The 13,758-nt window shown below is 31.6% G+C and overlaps 2 protein-coding genes across 4 annotated transcripts; both read right to left on the bottom strand.

Moving 5' to 3' along the window:
• Window positions 1–193: 193 nt before the first annotated feature.
• Window positions 194–3,053, bottom strand: LOC8286129 (large ribosomal RNA subunit accumulation protein YCED homolog 2, chloroplastic). 3 transcript variants are annotated; one of them, XM_015726577.3, is made up of 7 exons: window positions 2,310–3,053; window positions 1,905–2,087; window positions 1,692–1,784; window positions 860–949; window positions 699–779; window positions 540–585; window positions 194–444 (listed from the first exon to the last, which is right to left on the bottom strand). In XM_015726577.3, the coding sequence occupies exons 1-7, from the start codon at window positions 2,550–2,552 to the stop codon at window positions 368–370; spliced, it is 813 nt and encodes a 270-aa protein (XP_015582063.1). In that variant the 5' UTR covers window positions 2,553–3,053; the 3' UTR covers window positions 194–367. The 3 variants fall into 3 exon arrangements, with proteins under 3 accessions (XP_015582063.1, XP_015582064.1, XP_015582065.1); XM_015726578.3 differs by having other exon boundaries at window positions 1,692–1,781; window positions 2,310–2,795; XM_015726579.3 differs by having other exon boundaries at window positions 2,421–2,732.
• A 294-nt stretch (window positions 3,054–3,347) lies between these two features.
• On the bottom strand, window positions 3,348–13,072 carry LOC8286130 (protein S-acyltransferase 11). The gene is made up of 4 exons (XM_015726576.3): window positions 12,916–13,072; window positions 10,765–10,987; window positions 8,050–8,348; window positions 3,348–4,223 (listed from the first exon to the last, which is right to left on the bottom strand). The coding sequence occupies exons 1-4, from the start codon at window positions 12,964–12,966 to the stop codon at window positions 3,741–3,743; spliced, it is 1,056 nt and encodes a 351-aa protein (XP_015582062.1). The 5' UTR covers window positions 12,967–13,072; the 3' UTR covers window positions 3,348–3,740.
• Window positions 13,073–13,758: the final 686 nt, after the last annotated feature.

Raw genomic sequence — 13,758 nt, 5'->3', positions numbered from 1 at the left:
ATTTAATGTTGTCCTTAACTTTTAAACAATACACTGTAATCTCACATTATATTTTAATCCTTCATTTTTAAATAAATTCATATTTTATTCTCTCATATTCTAAATGTAATAATATTTGAGTCCTAAATTTGTCTATTTTAAGAGTTAGAAAAGGTAGCAAATGAATATTTAAAAAACTCAAGGATAAAATATGTTGAAAATAAGAAGTGAAAGATAAATTTATTCAATGGATGAAAGTGTAATTAAGATTAAAACTCAAGAGATTTGTTCTATGTTTTACTTCATTGCATTAACAAGGTAACTAATCTTTTTAATCTAAATAAGAATATTATTTTTTTTGTTTCAAATAGTTGTACGCATGCATTTATCATAAAGCTGCTTTCTTCAGCTCCAGGAGTCTAGACCACCTCTTGTCAATAGAGGCTGCATTCTGTCCACCAATGTCTGAGATAGAAATGAAACAGATTTGCTTCAATAATTTACCAAATTAGAGCTTACTCTGATAGTCTGCTAATGGTCTTTCTCTTAACAATACTTACATTGCAATGTGAATTCAGATTTCTCACAAGACTCTGAGCAAATGTCCTGCAAAATCAAGAAATCCAAGTGAAGGGTTTTGCGCAGACATGCTGATACATTTTTTTTTTTCTTTTTTTTCTTTATTTTTTTGGTTACTTTTTCTGCTTTATTGTGCATACTTTGACAGAGGTTGTTAGCCTAATGGTGTCCTGTATTAATGAATCAAGATTGGCTTCATATCCTGGCTTCACATAGATGACCTGCACAATCAATGATCAACCGTCTTACTTTAAAGTTTGAGACAGATAAGGTAGACAAATTCAGAGTTTTAGGGACTTAATGATGGGTCATCGCCTCCTATTTCTGGTAGCTGGATTGCACCATTGTCTTTGTTGGATGGCAGAACCCAGACATTGAAGTTGGTATCAATCTGACACGAAGGCCGGAAACATGAACTTCAGGGTTAAATAAGTTTTATAATCAATCCATATATCAGTACAAACATCTAGCTATTTCACCAATGTTAGAGATCCCAAATTGTTAAGCAAGGGTTATAAGTGGTAATGGCTCACCATCAGATTAGCTCTAATCATTTTGGTTATGATTAGATCCAAATCAAGGTTGGAAACAAATTTAGTAGAGCACATTCTCCTCTCATATTGTTAATGGACACTGGACGCTATTCATTCTCACCTTACAAGTGATAAGGTGACTAGCTCTAGTCATTTTAATAATGCTTGAATCTAAACTTAATAATACTTAATTCTTATTGAACTCATTAATTGATTTGGCAGTCTGGTAATTTTTTAAGTCATCTTCTACCTATCTCAAAATTAGCTTCTGTCTAGATTATAATATCAGAAGTTTGGTCCCGTGCCGCTGCATTTCAACTCAATTTCAAATTACAGGAGTATTTGACTTATATTTCAAGTGACAACTGAATGCTAGTCCCAATTAAACTTGAGGAGAGTGTCACATATCCACATTGTTAAAATAAGCAAATATTAAGTAGCTTATATCCGCTGCTAAAGTGATAAATTCTAATCATTTTGATTATGATCACATCCAAATCTTATAATATTATTATTAAGCTCCACACTCTACCTATTTTCTCAATTTTAGAATCTATGAATGTGGAAACTTTATGGCAATTACAGGATAACAAACCAAACCTCTCTGCAGAATGGAGAAGAGCAGTTGCTGCATTTTCTGGTGAAAGATGTGAGGATCCTTCCATCCACTGAGAAACCAAAGCTGGCATGCTGCTAAAGAAAGTTAGTCTGGTTATCACATATTAACAGGTGAATGAAGTAGAAGAAAGGTTCTTTCGTTTGATATGCTCATCTATCCAAATGCAAACATAAGCAGAACTGATTGGATATGACCTTTTGAATGCAGAGACTGATAGAAACCTCAGCATCTTTTTGTTCATCTTCGATCAGATCTTCCAACTGTAGGTCTTGAAGGGAGAGCAGGTAATCACAGTTCCACTTTCCATGCCATTTCCCATCTGCTGTTGATATTGAGATCAGACTACGTGGAGTCCTACTACAACTTTGTTTGGTTATCTATAATCAAACCAAAGCACAAATTGAGTAAGAGATAAGGAGGAAATGACACTCGCTCTTCTTAACAAGAAAAGTTGCTCTGATTCATGCAGAAAACATACGATGAATTTAGATGATACACTAGTATATATGCAACCCATGAGATTGAAAGCTCTGGACTGGTAGTATATCTTACTGCAAGTATTTGTGATTTATTACTGGTCTAAGTAGATCTTAACTTACATGAACTGAAAGCCATCCATGGATAGCCAACTGGGTAGTAGTTGCAGCTATGCTAACTGCTAAAACACTCAAGAGAAATATACTATAGGTGTAAACAAGGATGGTATTTACCATTGTAAAATCTTTTCTTCTTGAAACAATAGCAACAGTTTTGGGAGTATGAGACAGAAACGGTGCTGAATACAAGCTGGAAATGCTTTTAATGGCTCTGCCAGGTGAAAGAAAATGCCCTGCTTCTGACATCTTCTCTACTTTCTCTTTAATTCATGCACACATTAGCACTAGATATCATATGTTATAGATATATAACCTTATCTGGGTTTTTCTTTTTTGTTGGGAGAAAATATGGATAATTGATTGGCAGTGGAAGAATGAGTGAGATATTTTTCTTTGGGTCAACATGTTTTCTAGACTTTATGAGTTGGATAAGATATTCTCAACTGAAAAGGCTGAGGATTTCATATGCCACGTCAGAAAATTACCCCTTTTAACAACGGAAAGACTTCCTTTTCCTTCAAAAATATTGACACCGAACAGCCCCAAAAGATAATCCTTGTTTGACGATTTCAAATAAGTAATATATATTAATTTTAAGAACTTAACGGGCATACAAAATCTTAATCATCACTTTTCTTTAGTCTGCTGGTTGTTCACAGTCACGTAGCCAACTTGCTCTTGAAATATTTTATTTAACTTCCCAGAAGAAGCTTTCAAGCATCCATCCACAAAAAGTGGATCACTTCCCTGTTGTTTAATGTCACAGAACTGCCTCAGCATCCACCCATAAAATGCCTGTTTCTGTAGTGCAATATAGGATTGTCCTGCACAGATCTATTAACATGTCTCTCCCAGTTATGAATCCTGTCCAAGGGTAGCAGAACAGGACTGTTCTACATGAATATTTATCTTGCTATAATATCATATTATCAATGGAATAATCAGAAGTATAAAGCAATAATTAGAGAGAGAAATAACAGCAGCTGCATTCTAGCCATGCATTTCCTTTCTCTAAATATCATTAATACTTGGGACAAAAGAAAAAATGGAATGCGAACCAATGAATTAACGCTCTCTTGCCGTGCAAATTGTCCGAAGTATCTCCAGCAACATGGGGGTGGGTATAGAACATAAAAATCTGAAGCCCCAGGTTCCTATTTCTCCACCATCAGAAAACAGATGAAGATAACCTAACACAACATATTCTCCATCATTTGCCTACACTTGCATCCTACAATAATTATGCAGTATGGTTCAGTCCCAAGAAATTACTCAGAAGCCAGAATGTAATCGCATCAAGATTTCTGCAGGCCTAGGTAATTGGATGATGCTGATGTTGTCCAAAACATGACAGATTAAGTTTTTACCAGTAAAAGCTGGTGACAGACTCTAATTTTTATGACAAACAATGATCATATCATTTATTCATTCATTTTACTTCTTGTGTCTCTTAGGGGAATTGCGAGCACTGGGCAACAGTCTTGAAACAGAATATGGGCAACCAAAGAAACGGAACAAATTGTTGCAGTCCTTTTCTCCAACATCATCACCTCCCTGGTCACTCAAGTGGCTTAAGTAAGTTGTACCCCGGTATATGTAACAAAGCTGCTGCCACAGAAGCACACTTAATCCTATCCCCACAGAAACACTAGCAAAAAGCAGATAAACAAGGACAAGTCCTCTTGGGGAAAGAAACAGTGTGGATCGCAGAAAAGCAATAACAGCTTCCTTCAAAATTCTCCAAGCTACATAACTGCTCATCCCATTCAAATAGCCCAAAGATCTATGTGGTAATGTTGGCCATACATGCATTGCTGCATATGCAGACATGATCGAAACATATATTGTGCTGATGACAGCTGAAATAAGGAAGGCAATGAAATGCCGGTGATTTTCTGCACCAACGCAATTTCCAATCTGCACAAGGATTTAAGGTTAGTTGCACTGTTGTCAGCATACAAGCATGAGCTAAACCTTCTAGTTACACAATAAAACTAAACTCTTGCACAGTAACTGAATGGAATGTTTAGTAAGAAGGGCAGAATTGAAAATTCTTTAGAAATCAATTCCTCCTAATTCTTTAAGAAGAGAACGACACACTTATCTCATAATAATCAAAAAATTTCGTTGCATATATAGTTGCCACTTCCATTGAGTTCTGGCTGTAATGGATGATGAAATGTACCTTTCCAATCTAAATATTGGAGTGAAAAAAGTGTCTACGTCCTGTTTGGTCCACCCATTAATGACCGGAATACCTCAGCTTATTCCAGCCACGAACAATTTATTTACCCTATGTTTGGTTGAAATCTATTAAAAAATTCATTTCATTTGGAAAAAAAAAAAATTAACATGAGAGAATGTAAAATAAAAATAATAAAGTTGAAAGAAATATTTTAGTGTTATGAAATATATTTACTTACTAATGTAGAATTCATTTGGAAACTCAACCAATTTTATTAGAATTTAGTTTAGCTATAACCAACTCTACACAAATTTGATTATGTAGAATTATAAAATTAACTTTAGTTTCATCCAAAGCATATAAACTTTAGATTTGCAAATGGATTTCAACCAAGCACACACTTAGACTATATTATTGGTCTTCCTTTCCCTTATTTCTTTTAAGTAAAATCATAAAATTTAACTATTATAATGAGTATTTCCAGACAAACCTTGAGCATTTATTTATATTAATTAACAATCCATCAACTTTTATTAGTTTAGTTGCATAGCTGTTAAAGGCGAAAAGTGCACCAAGGTGAAAAAGGCTCTTGGTGCCTGAGGCACAAAGCGCAAGGCAAGGCGTGTGCCTGACTAAAGCACAAAAAAATTGAATAAAATAAAACTAAGACTCATAACATAACAAATGCATAAAATACAAAACTTAACACAACCAAAGAAACGAAATACAAAGATCATGACAAAGGGATATGTTTAAAAGAGATAATAAAAGTAAAATAGTCTTAAATAACTAGAAGTCCTAGAAAAATAGATATCCTAAAGCATCTTCCACAGTTCCATTACTAATTTACTATAAGTCTATAATTATGGTCTTAGTCCTACTCCTACACTCCTAGTCTCCTAAATATTAATTATAGTCATCACATCACTCATCCTCATTAAGCTCTATATAGTCTTCTTCTTCATCCTCCTTTTCTTTTCTTGTCGATGTCTTTGTTTTGCCCTAATCTTCTTTCTTTTTTTTTCTTTTTTATTTTTTTAAGAAATAACCAGGTGCAGGAAAGCCTACATAACCTGTATTAATCTTATTATGAAGGGCTGAGATTATTTCATGTTTAAGAAAATACCTAAATGCCAAACTATTAGAAAGGCGTGCCTTGCCTACACCTCGCGTCAAGTCTCAAGCGCAAGCCTTACACATGTTGCCTGCCTTTTTTATCCTGAGGCCCCAAGGCTTGCACCTTGTGCGCCTCTCTCCTCAGGCGCGCTTTTGACAACTATGTTTGGTTGAGATGTCGGTGTGTGATTGTGTGTGTATATATAAAATATATTATATCACTAGGTTTTCATGAATGTGTTCGCTTTGTTCATTATATAAATGTTGCTAAAAATCTCATAACACATATATGTAATGTTTGCGTAATAAATTAAAAATAAGAACATAACTATTATAATTATGAAACTAGTATCATGGAAAATTATATTATTGACATAAGCATTACCATGTACTACAATAATTACTAATTATTAATTAAAGAAATAAAAAAATATCAAGATATCATTTATGGATGAGACATTTTTTTTATAATTTTCATCTTTTTCTTAACCTAATTATATTATATAGTCAAATATTCTAAGTCTACTCCAGTAAATATTCTAAATTAAAATGAAAAGATAATGAGTTCTAATTAAACAATGAGCTCTTATTTTCAAGATAAAATATTTCTTTCCTTTAACTAATTTCCTAACTAAACAATGATTTCTCGTCCTAAAAAAGCTACATGTTAATTATATTTCTATTGTTAATTTAAATAATTACAAGTAATATATTACTTAATAAAACTACCAAAATAATCTCAACTTATAAGAACAATTAGATAGAATTTATTACGAGCTTTTCAATAAATTTTCTCATCCTCCCTCCCATCCATACTTTTATATATATAATAGATAGATCAATTGAGATTATTATGATAAGTAAATATGCAATTACTGCATTAACATGCTAAGAGAAAAGAGGAATCAATTGAGATTATTATATATATATATATATATATATATATATATATATATATATAAGCCATTTTTGCATGAAACTCCACTTGGCAATATCTTATAAGGCTATATTACATACAACTCCAAAAGAAAATATGTGGATTTAATGTGGTATGCTGACATTAAGAACTAATTGACATTAAATGGTAATATGGATATGATAAACATAAATGACTTATTTTCTTAAAAAAATAATTATTATAAGCATAACACTTATTTTAGTTACTTTTTCTTAAAAGAAAATGCATATTTAAATTCATATATGTATGTTTGTGTGTGCTTGTGTGAAAATACAAAACATGATAATAGAAAAACAAAATATTGGAATTCTAAGAATTTGAATAATGAATAAAAAACTTTAAAAGAAATCATAGTATGTGAAGAATTTAATGGCTCAATGGAATAATTAAAAAAAAAATGTAAATATGTGCATGGGAAAGTTAAAAATATTAATAAAAAACCAATAAGAATTTGGATCATCAAACTGATTACTTAAAGAATATAGGATATATGAAAAAGTAATTTATCTAATAAAATAAATAGATATAGATATAGTACCTCTCACATTTATATATACAAGTCTATAATAAAAATAAAGAGTAGAATGATTTTATTAAAATATATTATGAGTGTACATTATAGAAAAATTTTATAAAAGGTTAATGTAGTTAGATAAATGATTTGTAAGAATGAAAATTAAACAGTTATTTTCTTAAAATATAACATATTTATTATTATATTAAAATATATTAAACTATAGACATACATCATAAAAGTGCATTAACACAAGTAAATTGCTAGTAAAAAATTGTGAAAATGGCAGTGAAAACAATTATAGGGAACCTACTACATCTTGAAACTTTTGGAAGCAAAACAACTCAATTTGAACTATTACTCATTGCAGACATCTTCTTTCTTTCTTTTCTTGCAAATCAACAAAATTTTCAGGAAGATACTTAAGTTCTACAAAGAAAACAAGGCTGCAAACTACAAGATTGAAATTGAGTTGAGCTTACATGACATTTCTGAATAATTTTAAAATTATCAAATTCCATATCCAGGAAAACAATGGATTGAAACACCATTAGGAGTTTCTTCTTCTATCAATGCAGCTTTCACAAATTGCTGAACCAACCAAAAAGGTTTTTCAGTTGCAAGAAAATACATTCAGATGTTACAAGAAAACAGAAAGAGATTCTACTTCCATCTTTATATAGTGCATAAAACTCGACTATTAAAGGAGAGGACCAAGTGTTTTGTCAAAATATTGCCATTTGCCAAAAAGCTTGTGGTCAACAAATTATATAAGAACTATTCGTTCATCTCCTTGCACTTAGTTGAGTTGGACTTGAGTTCTAATGGATAAAGATTGATCTAAATATATATGTTAAATTAAATTGAAAAAACTTAATAAAACTTCATTACAATATAAATATCTAACTAATTAAATTCCAGTACTAGAAGTAAGAACTTGTTATATCTAAATGTAATAATAAACACTTACAAAGGGGCAGTGATGATCCATGTCCAATATACACTTCCCACACGAACGGCAGTGATGGGTTCTAGGTGACTTTGGCTTCGAACAGTAGTGACAGAACGTATGATTCTCCAGGAAACCTTTTCCCACAACTGGGTAGCTACCCCACTGTCTGACAGGTGGTGCTCCAGCAAATCTAAAGGCCGCAAGACTAAACATTGAAACAGTAGTTGTGGACAAGATAACTGCTATGATTGAGTGGATAATCCCGCAGAAATTTCCAATGGAGAAAATAACAGGATATGCTGCCCACAGCCCACCACCTGCATTTTCAGAAAATTGCTCGAGATGAGATAAAGACTTCAAGAATTTTTAAATAATGCTGAAAAACTATCTGTTCATTGTATGGTTTTAGACCAAACAGCAACAGCTGCTGCCACTATAAATTGGCTTAAGAAAAAATTAAAAGCCACTTCAAATTCTTGTTAAGTATTAATTTAACTACATAATGCAACATATTAATACTTGAAACACCTACAATCACTGTTCATTAGAAGAATTTACATAACTCGGATATTTGGCAATTATCACAAGAATTTCTTTTCCTTAAATTGCATATTCCCTATGAAGCACCGGCAGTCCTGGGGGGCTGCCCATATGTATGCCGGACACTGGGGGGACACGGACATGCCAGAAAATGTGTCCTTTGCTTTTCTTTTTCACAAATGGGGACACGTTGAGGACACGTCGAGGACATGCAATGGACACATCCAGGACATGGCAGGTAACAAACTTTGCAAGTTTTTGAGGCAAATTTAAAAAACAATAGGCACTTTTTAAAAAAACTTAAAACTTAATGAATCAAATTGTAAAAATATAGAACACAAGTCTTTTAAGAAAATCTGCCACATTTAATCTCTATACATCTCATGCTAATTTCAACGAAAAGAAATCCCTCCCCTTATCTCTTTATCTCTTCAATTTATTCCCCATTGTCTCTCCACCTCAAAATCTTTTCTACAACTTGTTTCTTTCTCAAATATAATTGTTTATACATGAAGTGGGTGAAAATGAAAAGATGGAAAATATTTTAGACTTCTAGTTTAATTTTTATGAATGTTATTTATATCAATTTGAATTGTAATAATTATCATATATATATATATATATATATATATATATATACAGTAAAACCTTTCTATAGTAATACTCTAAATATGAATAACCTCCATATAGTGATAAAAATTACGGTCCCAATTTGGCCCAATTATAAATAGGAATAAACTCTATATTATAATAAGTTTTACATTTTTTAAGTGTGGCTTTAAGAAAATATTCTTCTATATAGTAATTTATATAATATATATATATATATAACTTGAAGAAAAATATATGTTCTGCTATGTTTTGTCTTACTATAGTATTATGTTGTCTCATCAATCTTATTTATATAGTATGATAAGATATTTACTGATCTTATCTCTGTTTTCTATCATTTCACCAATAATATAAAATATGAAGTCCAAAAAAAAATCTTTTAGTACTCAAACCTCCATTAAATTACAACGTATTCATAGTCATAAATTTCATTTAGTCCCAAACGTATGACTACAGAGAAGTTTTACTGTGTATATGTATATATATGAAATTTGTAGTGTCTCCGGCGTATCTATGTCTCACTATTTTAAAAAAAGGTTGTGTCTTGTACCCGTGTTCGTGTCCTGTACCTGCTTCATAGCAAACTCCCTATAAATCTACCCTTAGATTATAATGTAAAAGATTAATAAGAAATTTTGTTAGAAAGGAAGTTCATTGGCAAATTTCAGATACTGAAGGCTGGAAAATGAGAATGGATTGTTTAATACTGAATTTTGGCTTGTTTCTACCTATCCTAGGAAGTTCTATCTGCTGTCAAAAACCATCTAAAACATAAGCTCATCAGCCATAACACCAGGAAATGGCCCCATAATAGAGCTTATCACCTGTATTAGTGGATAAGACTGACAGACAAGTGAAAAAGTAGAGGCTGATAAATATCAGCAAAAGCCATTTTCATGGGCCAAAGAAGCAGAGATATACATCAGTAAATATTTAAAATTTGGGTCAGTGCAACATCCTCAGGATAACAGGTGGAGTCAGAATTATGTATCAAGGTAAAGTTTCTTAAGTTAACTGGTAAAAGCAATGAGATACCAGAACTGGCATATGGTTGGATAGGGAATCTTGGCCTGTAGAACGATACTAGAGCTCTAAGAAGCATACTAATTTGTATAAAACTTTCCTCTATTGTATCTAACAGTCCTTAGAGCTGATAATCCTATAGTAAAAGTTGCATAGTTCTCCTGATCCTCTATATAACACAAAACAATGGATTCTGAAACTAGAAAATATTAGACAACTAAGCTCATTCGTGTCACCCAAATTCATAGTACCAGAAAAAATTGTCAAAAACGGGGATAATGAAGGAATTACAATCATATGTTTTGGTCAACAATTTATCACCTGGCTCAATGAGAGAAATGATATAACATTTCAAATATTTGGTATAGCAATATGCTGTTGCATCCAACGGAAATCATAGAACTACTAGAATCAATGTTCAATAAACAGGATTTCTAAGTAAATGGCAGTTGGCACGCACTTGGTGTTATTATATAATGCATGTTCTTCTCTTCATTCAGAAGAGAGAGAGAAAGAGAGGATTATATATTATGAAGTATGAAATGAAATAAGACCTACATATTACAAAAAGCATGAAGCTGAGGAGTACACATACAAAGCAACGGTCACGCACGCGCCTCCACCAAAAGCACTTATCCTCACATTTTCTTTCATTTTGATTTGTTATTGCTCCACACCAACCACACTTGAAAATAGGTGAATAAGATGGAAGAAGAAGCCTTAGTCCACAACCCCAGCATGCTGTCTCATGATCTTCGACAACTGTTGTCACATAATGGTCCTGCATGTGAGTGAAGAAAATGACAAGTTATTCTCCCTTCTATCACATTTCAATAAAAAACAACTTATTCTCTTAATCTAGCCAAGTACTCTAATTATCAAAGAAACCCAATCCTTGTTGTTTTCCTTCATTTGTAAAGTAAACAAACTCATTCTGCTTATACATACAGAAAAGGAAAAGAATAACAGAATAACATGTCCAATACTCCTTACTGGATTGAGTTGCTTTCCATTTTTATCTCAAACTCTGAAAAGCAACAGATACTCTACATATCTTATGTTTTACAAACTCAAGATCCTTTTAGAATTTTTTTTTTTTTCAGAATGTATTGCCAGAAGGCTTTCCTCATCAATGATCAATGTTATGTTCTATTACCTAGGTTTTCACTGCACCAAGATTTTAGTCATCACATTCTTTAATAAAACAAGCCAAAGAAATAAACTAAAAACAGAAAAGACATATATGTGTGCACACACACATGTACATCGTACATTAACACGTATTCAAGTAAAGCTGCGAATGCACACAATTCCCACACTCTTAATATGCCAAATGTTTTTATTTAAGTTGTAACCAACTCAAAAGTGAGAAGTGACAATTCAACCAGCAGAAAGGCACACTTATTTCGGACAGGAAAAAACTGAGAAGGTAACAAATAGGGCATGTCAGCACTCAGCAGTGGACAAAGTTGATATGCAACATATACGAAGTACTAACAGTTTCAAATACAAGGAATAAGGCTTCCACTTTAGGTTAAAAATGGCAAAATCCTAGAAAAGTACATTGAGTACAAAAAGAGAAGATCTTGAAATATCTTAGCCTTATCTAAGACCATAAGCAATTGCTTCTTATTTTCCACAAACACGCTGACTTTATTCTAAGAGGAAGAAAATGAAGAAGAAAAAATATGACTTTGGCTGGAAAAGCAAGAGCCCAAATACTGAAAGTTGTCCTAACGCATTTATGTGCTATATCAATACCAGCATTTTGCACCAATAAAAATCAAATGAAAAGTAGCCTCTATAAACCCACTTAACAAATTACATCAAACATTATTAATGATGAAAGTTCTCCCTACTGGTCCTAGTAAAATAGGTGGATAGAAGAAGTTCAATGATATCCAGCCATCACCACCGAGCTATGGGACTCGCTGCAATATTATTTCCCCATGCACAATATATAAAACTTTGCTTTAAACATAAATACAAAATTTTGCGCTAATACAATACCAGTCCACAAGAAAATAAATAAAACTTGAAAGGTACATCAATGGTAAGTTAAAATGTCAAAAGCAATACATAAAACAGAGAGAGAGAGAGAGAGAGAGAGAGAGAGAGATTATATTCCAGTTTAAAATACTGAAAGAGAGAGGCTATGAAAGAAAAGGTATTCATGAATTCGCTTATCGCCTCTTTATGAAATTGAAATAGAAAGATCCAGATACAGTAAATAGACTCCTATACCAAGACTGCAGGGATACTTAATCGCATACGATGATAGTAAAATTTAATTTGCTATGCAATGCAGTGGCAGCACTTATTAGAACTGTCGGCAGTAGGTAGTTAAGATTATACAATTCATCTCCCTATATCAGCAACTTACAGAAATATTTTACATAAATGAAGTAGCCTTTTCGAGTTTCATTTTGACCATCAATTATTCCAGTAAAAAAGAAAATAAAGGAAAACAAGAAAACCAAGAAAGATAAAAACCCCAGACAGGCAAAGAGACATACCACTCTAGCAAATGATATCTTAGAATAAGAATATCAAAATGTTAAAGCACGCAATCCAAAACAAAAGCAGAAAGCAAGAGCTAAACCCATTTTGTTTTTTAAGAAAAGAAAAAAGAACCCATAGATAACCGACAGCAAGAAAAGAGAAAGAAAAAAAGAAAAAGCATAATCCCCCAAAAGGAATTGAAGTTACCTTGGATAAGTCAGCCATGTCTGGTTTTGACGCTTTGTTTAGAGAGACCATTGCTGTCGGATACACAATCCCTTTAAACCTTGCTGGACTGTTGTCCTCATTTCTTCAAGGCGGAAAAGGCATAATTAAGCCCCTAAGCTTTAACTCTTTTTATAATTATATTCCTCATGTTTAAAAAGGTAAAATTGAGCCTCTTTACTTAAAGATTTGATGTCACGGGCTCCCTATTTTATAGCGTGTTTAATTAAAATTTATACAATTTATTTATAAATTTAAAATATATATATTTTAAATCAAATAAAAATTAATTTAAAATTTTATATTTAAATTTGTATAAAATTAATTATAAGTAAATTAAATTCTAATAAAATAGATAAATTTTTTTAATAAATTTCATATTAGATTATCCATATATTTATAATATTAAAATATTTCATTCAACTTTATCATTTTTATTTTATTTTATTTTTTATGTTGTATTTGGTTGAATTCAATAAAATTTATAAAATTTATTTGCTTTGAAATGAAATAAAAGTTCTACATAACCAAGTTTATGTGAAATTGGTTATAATTAAATTAAATGCTAACAAAATAGATAGAATTTCTAATTGAGTTCCATATTGTAAGTCAATATATTATATAATCCTAAAATATCTCTTTCAATTTAATTATTTTTATTTTATTTTCTCTCTCATGTATTTTTTTTAAATAAAATGAATTATTCTATAAATTCTAACCAAACATAATATTATATTTTTTCAAATGAAATAAATTTTTTAATAAATTTTAACCAAATATAACATTAAAGTCCTTGTAAAAATTATTATTTTGACTTGACACCAT

This window comes from Ricinus communis, chromosome 8 (assembly GCF_019578655.1).
Source record: "Ricinus communis isolate WT05 ecotype wild-type chromosome 8, ASM1957865v1, whole genome shotgun sequence".
Classification (NCBI taxonomy): Eukaryota; Viridiplantae; Streptophyta; class Magnoliopsida; order Malpighiales; family Euphorbiaceae; genus Ricinus; species Ricinus communis.
This window is presented reverse-complemented; position numbering and strand designations above follow the sequence as displayed.

What these genes read in the sequence shown, in the direction of transcription:
- LOC8286130 (XM_015726576.3), bottom strand. Translation starts at nt 12,966, where the DNA reads ATGGTCTCTCTAAACAAAGCGTCAAAACCAGACATGGCTGACTTATCC. An exon ending in ACATGGCTGACTTATCCAAG is followed by an intron (nt 10,988 to 12,915) that starts GTAACTTCAATT and finishes ACTCACATGCAG; the next exon opens with GACCATTATGTGACAACAGT. An exon ending in CTTCATGCTTTTTGTAATAT is followed by an intron (nt 8,349 to 10,764) that starts GTAGGTCTTATT and finishes CTGAAAATGCAG; the next exon opens with GTGGTGGGCTGTGGGCAGCA.
- LOC8286129 (XM_015726577.3), bottom strand. Translation starts at nt 2,552, where the DNA reads ATGTCAGAAGCAGGGCATTTTCTTTCACCTGGCAGAGCCATTAAAAGC. An exon ending in TCAGTCTCTGCATTCAAAAG is followed by an intron (nt 1,785 to 1,904) that starts GTCATATCCAAT and finishes AACTTTCTTTAG; the next exon opens with CAGCATGCCAGCTTTGGTTT. An exon ending in CTTCTCCATTCTGCAGAGAG is followed by an intron (nt 950 to 1,691) that starts GTTTGGTTTGTT and finishes CCTTCGTGTCAG; the next exon opens with ATTGATACCAACTTCAATGT.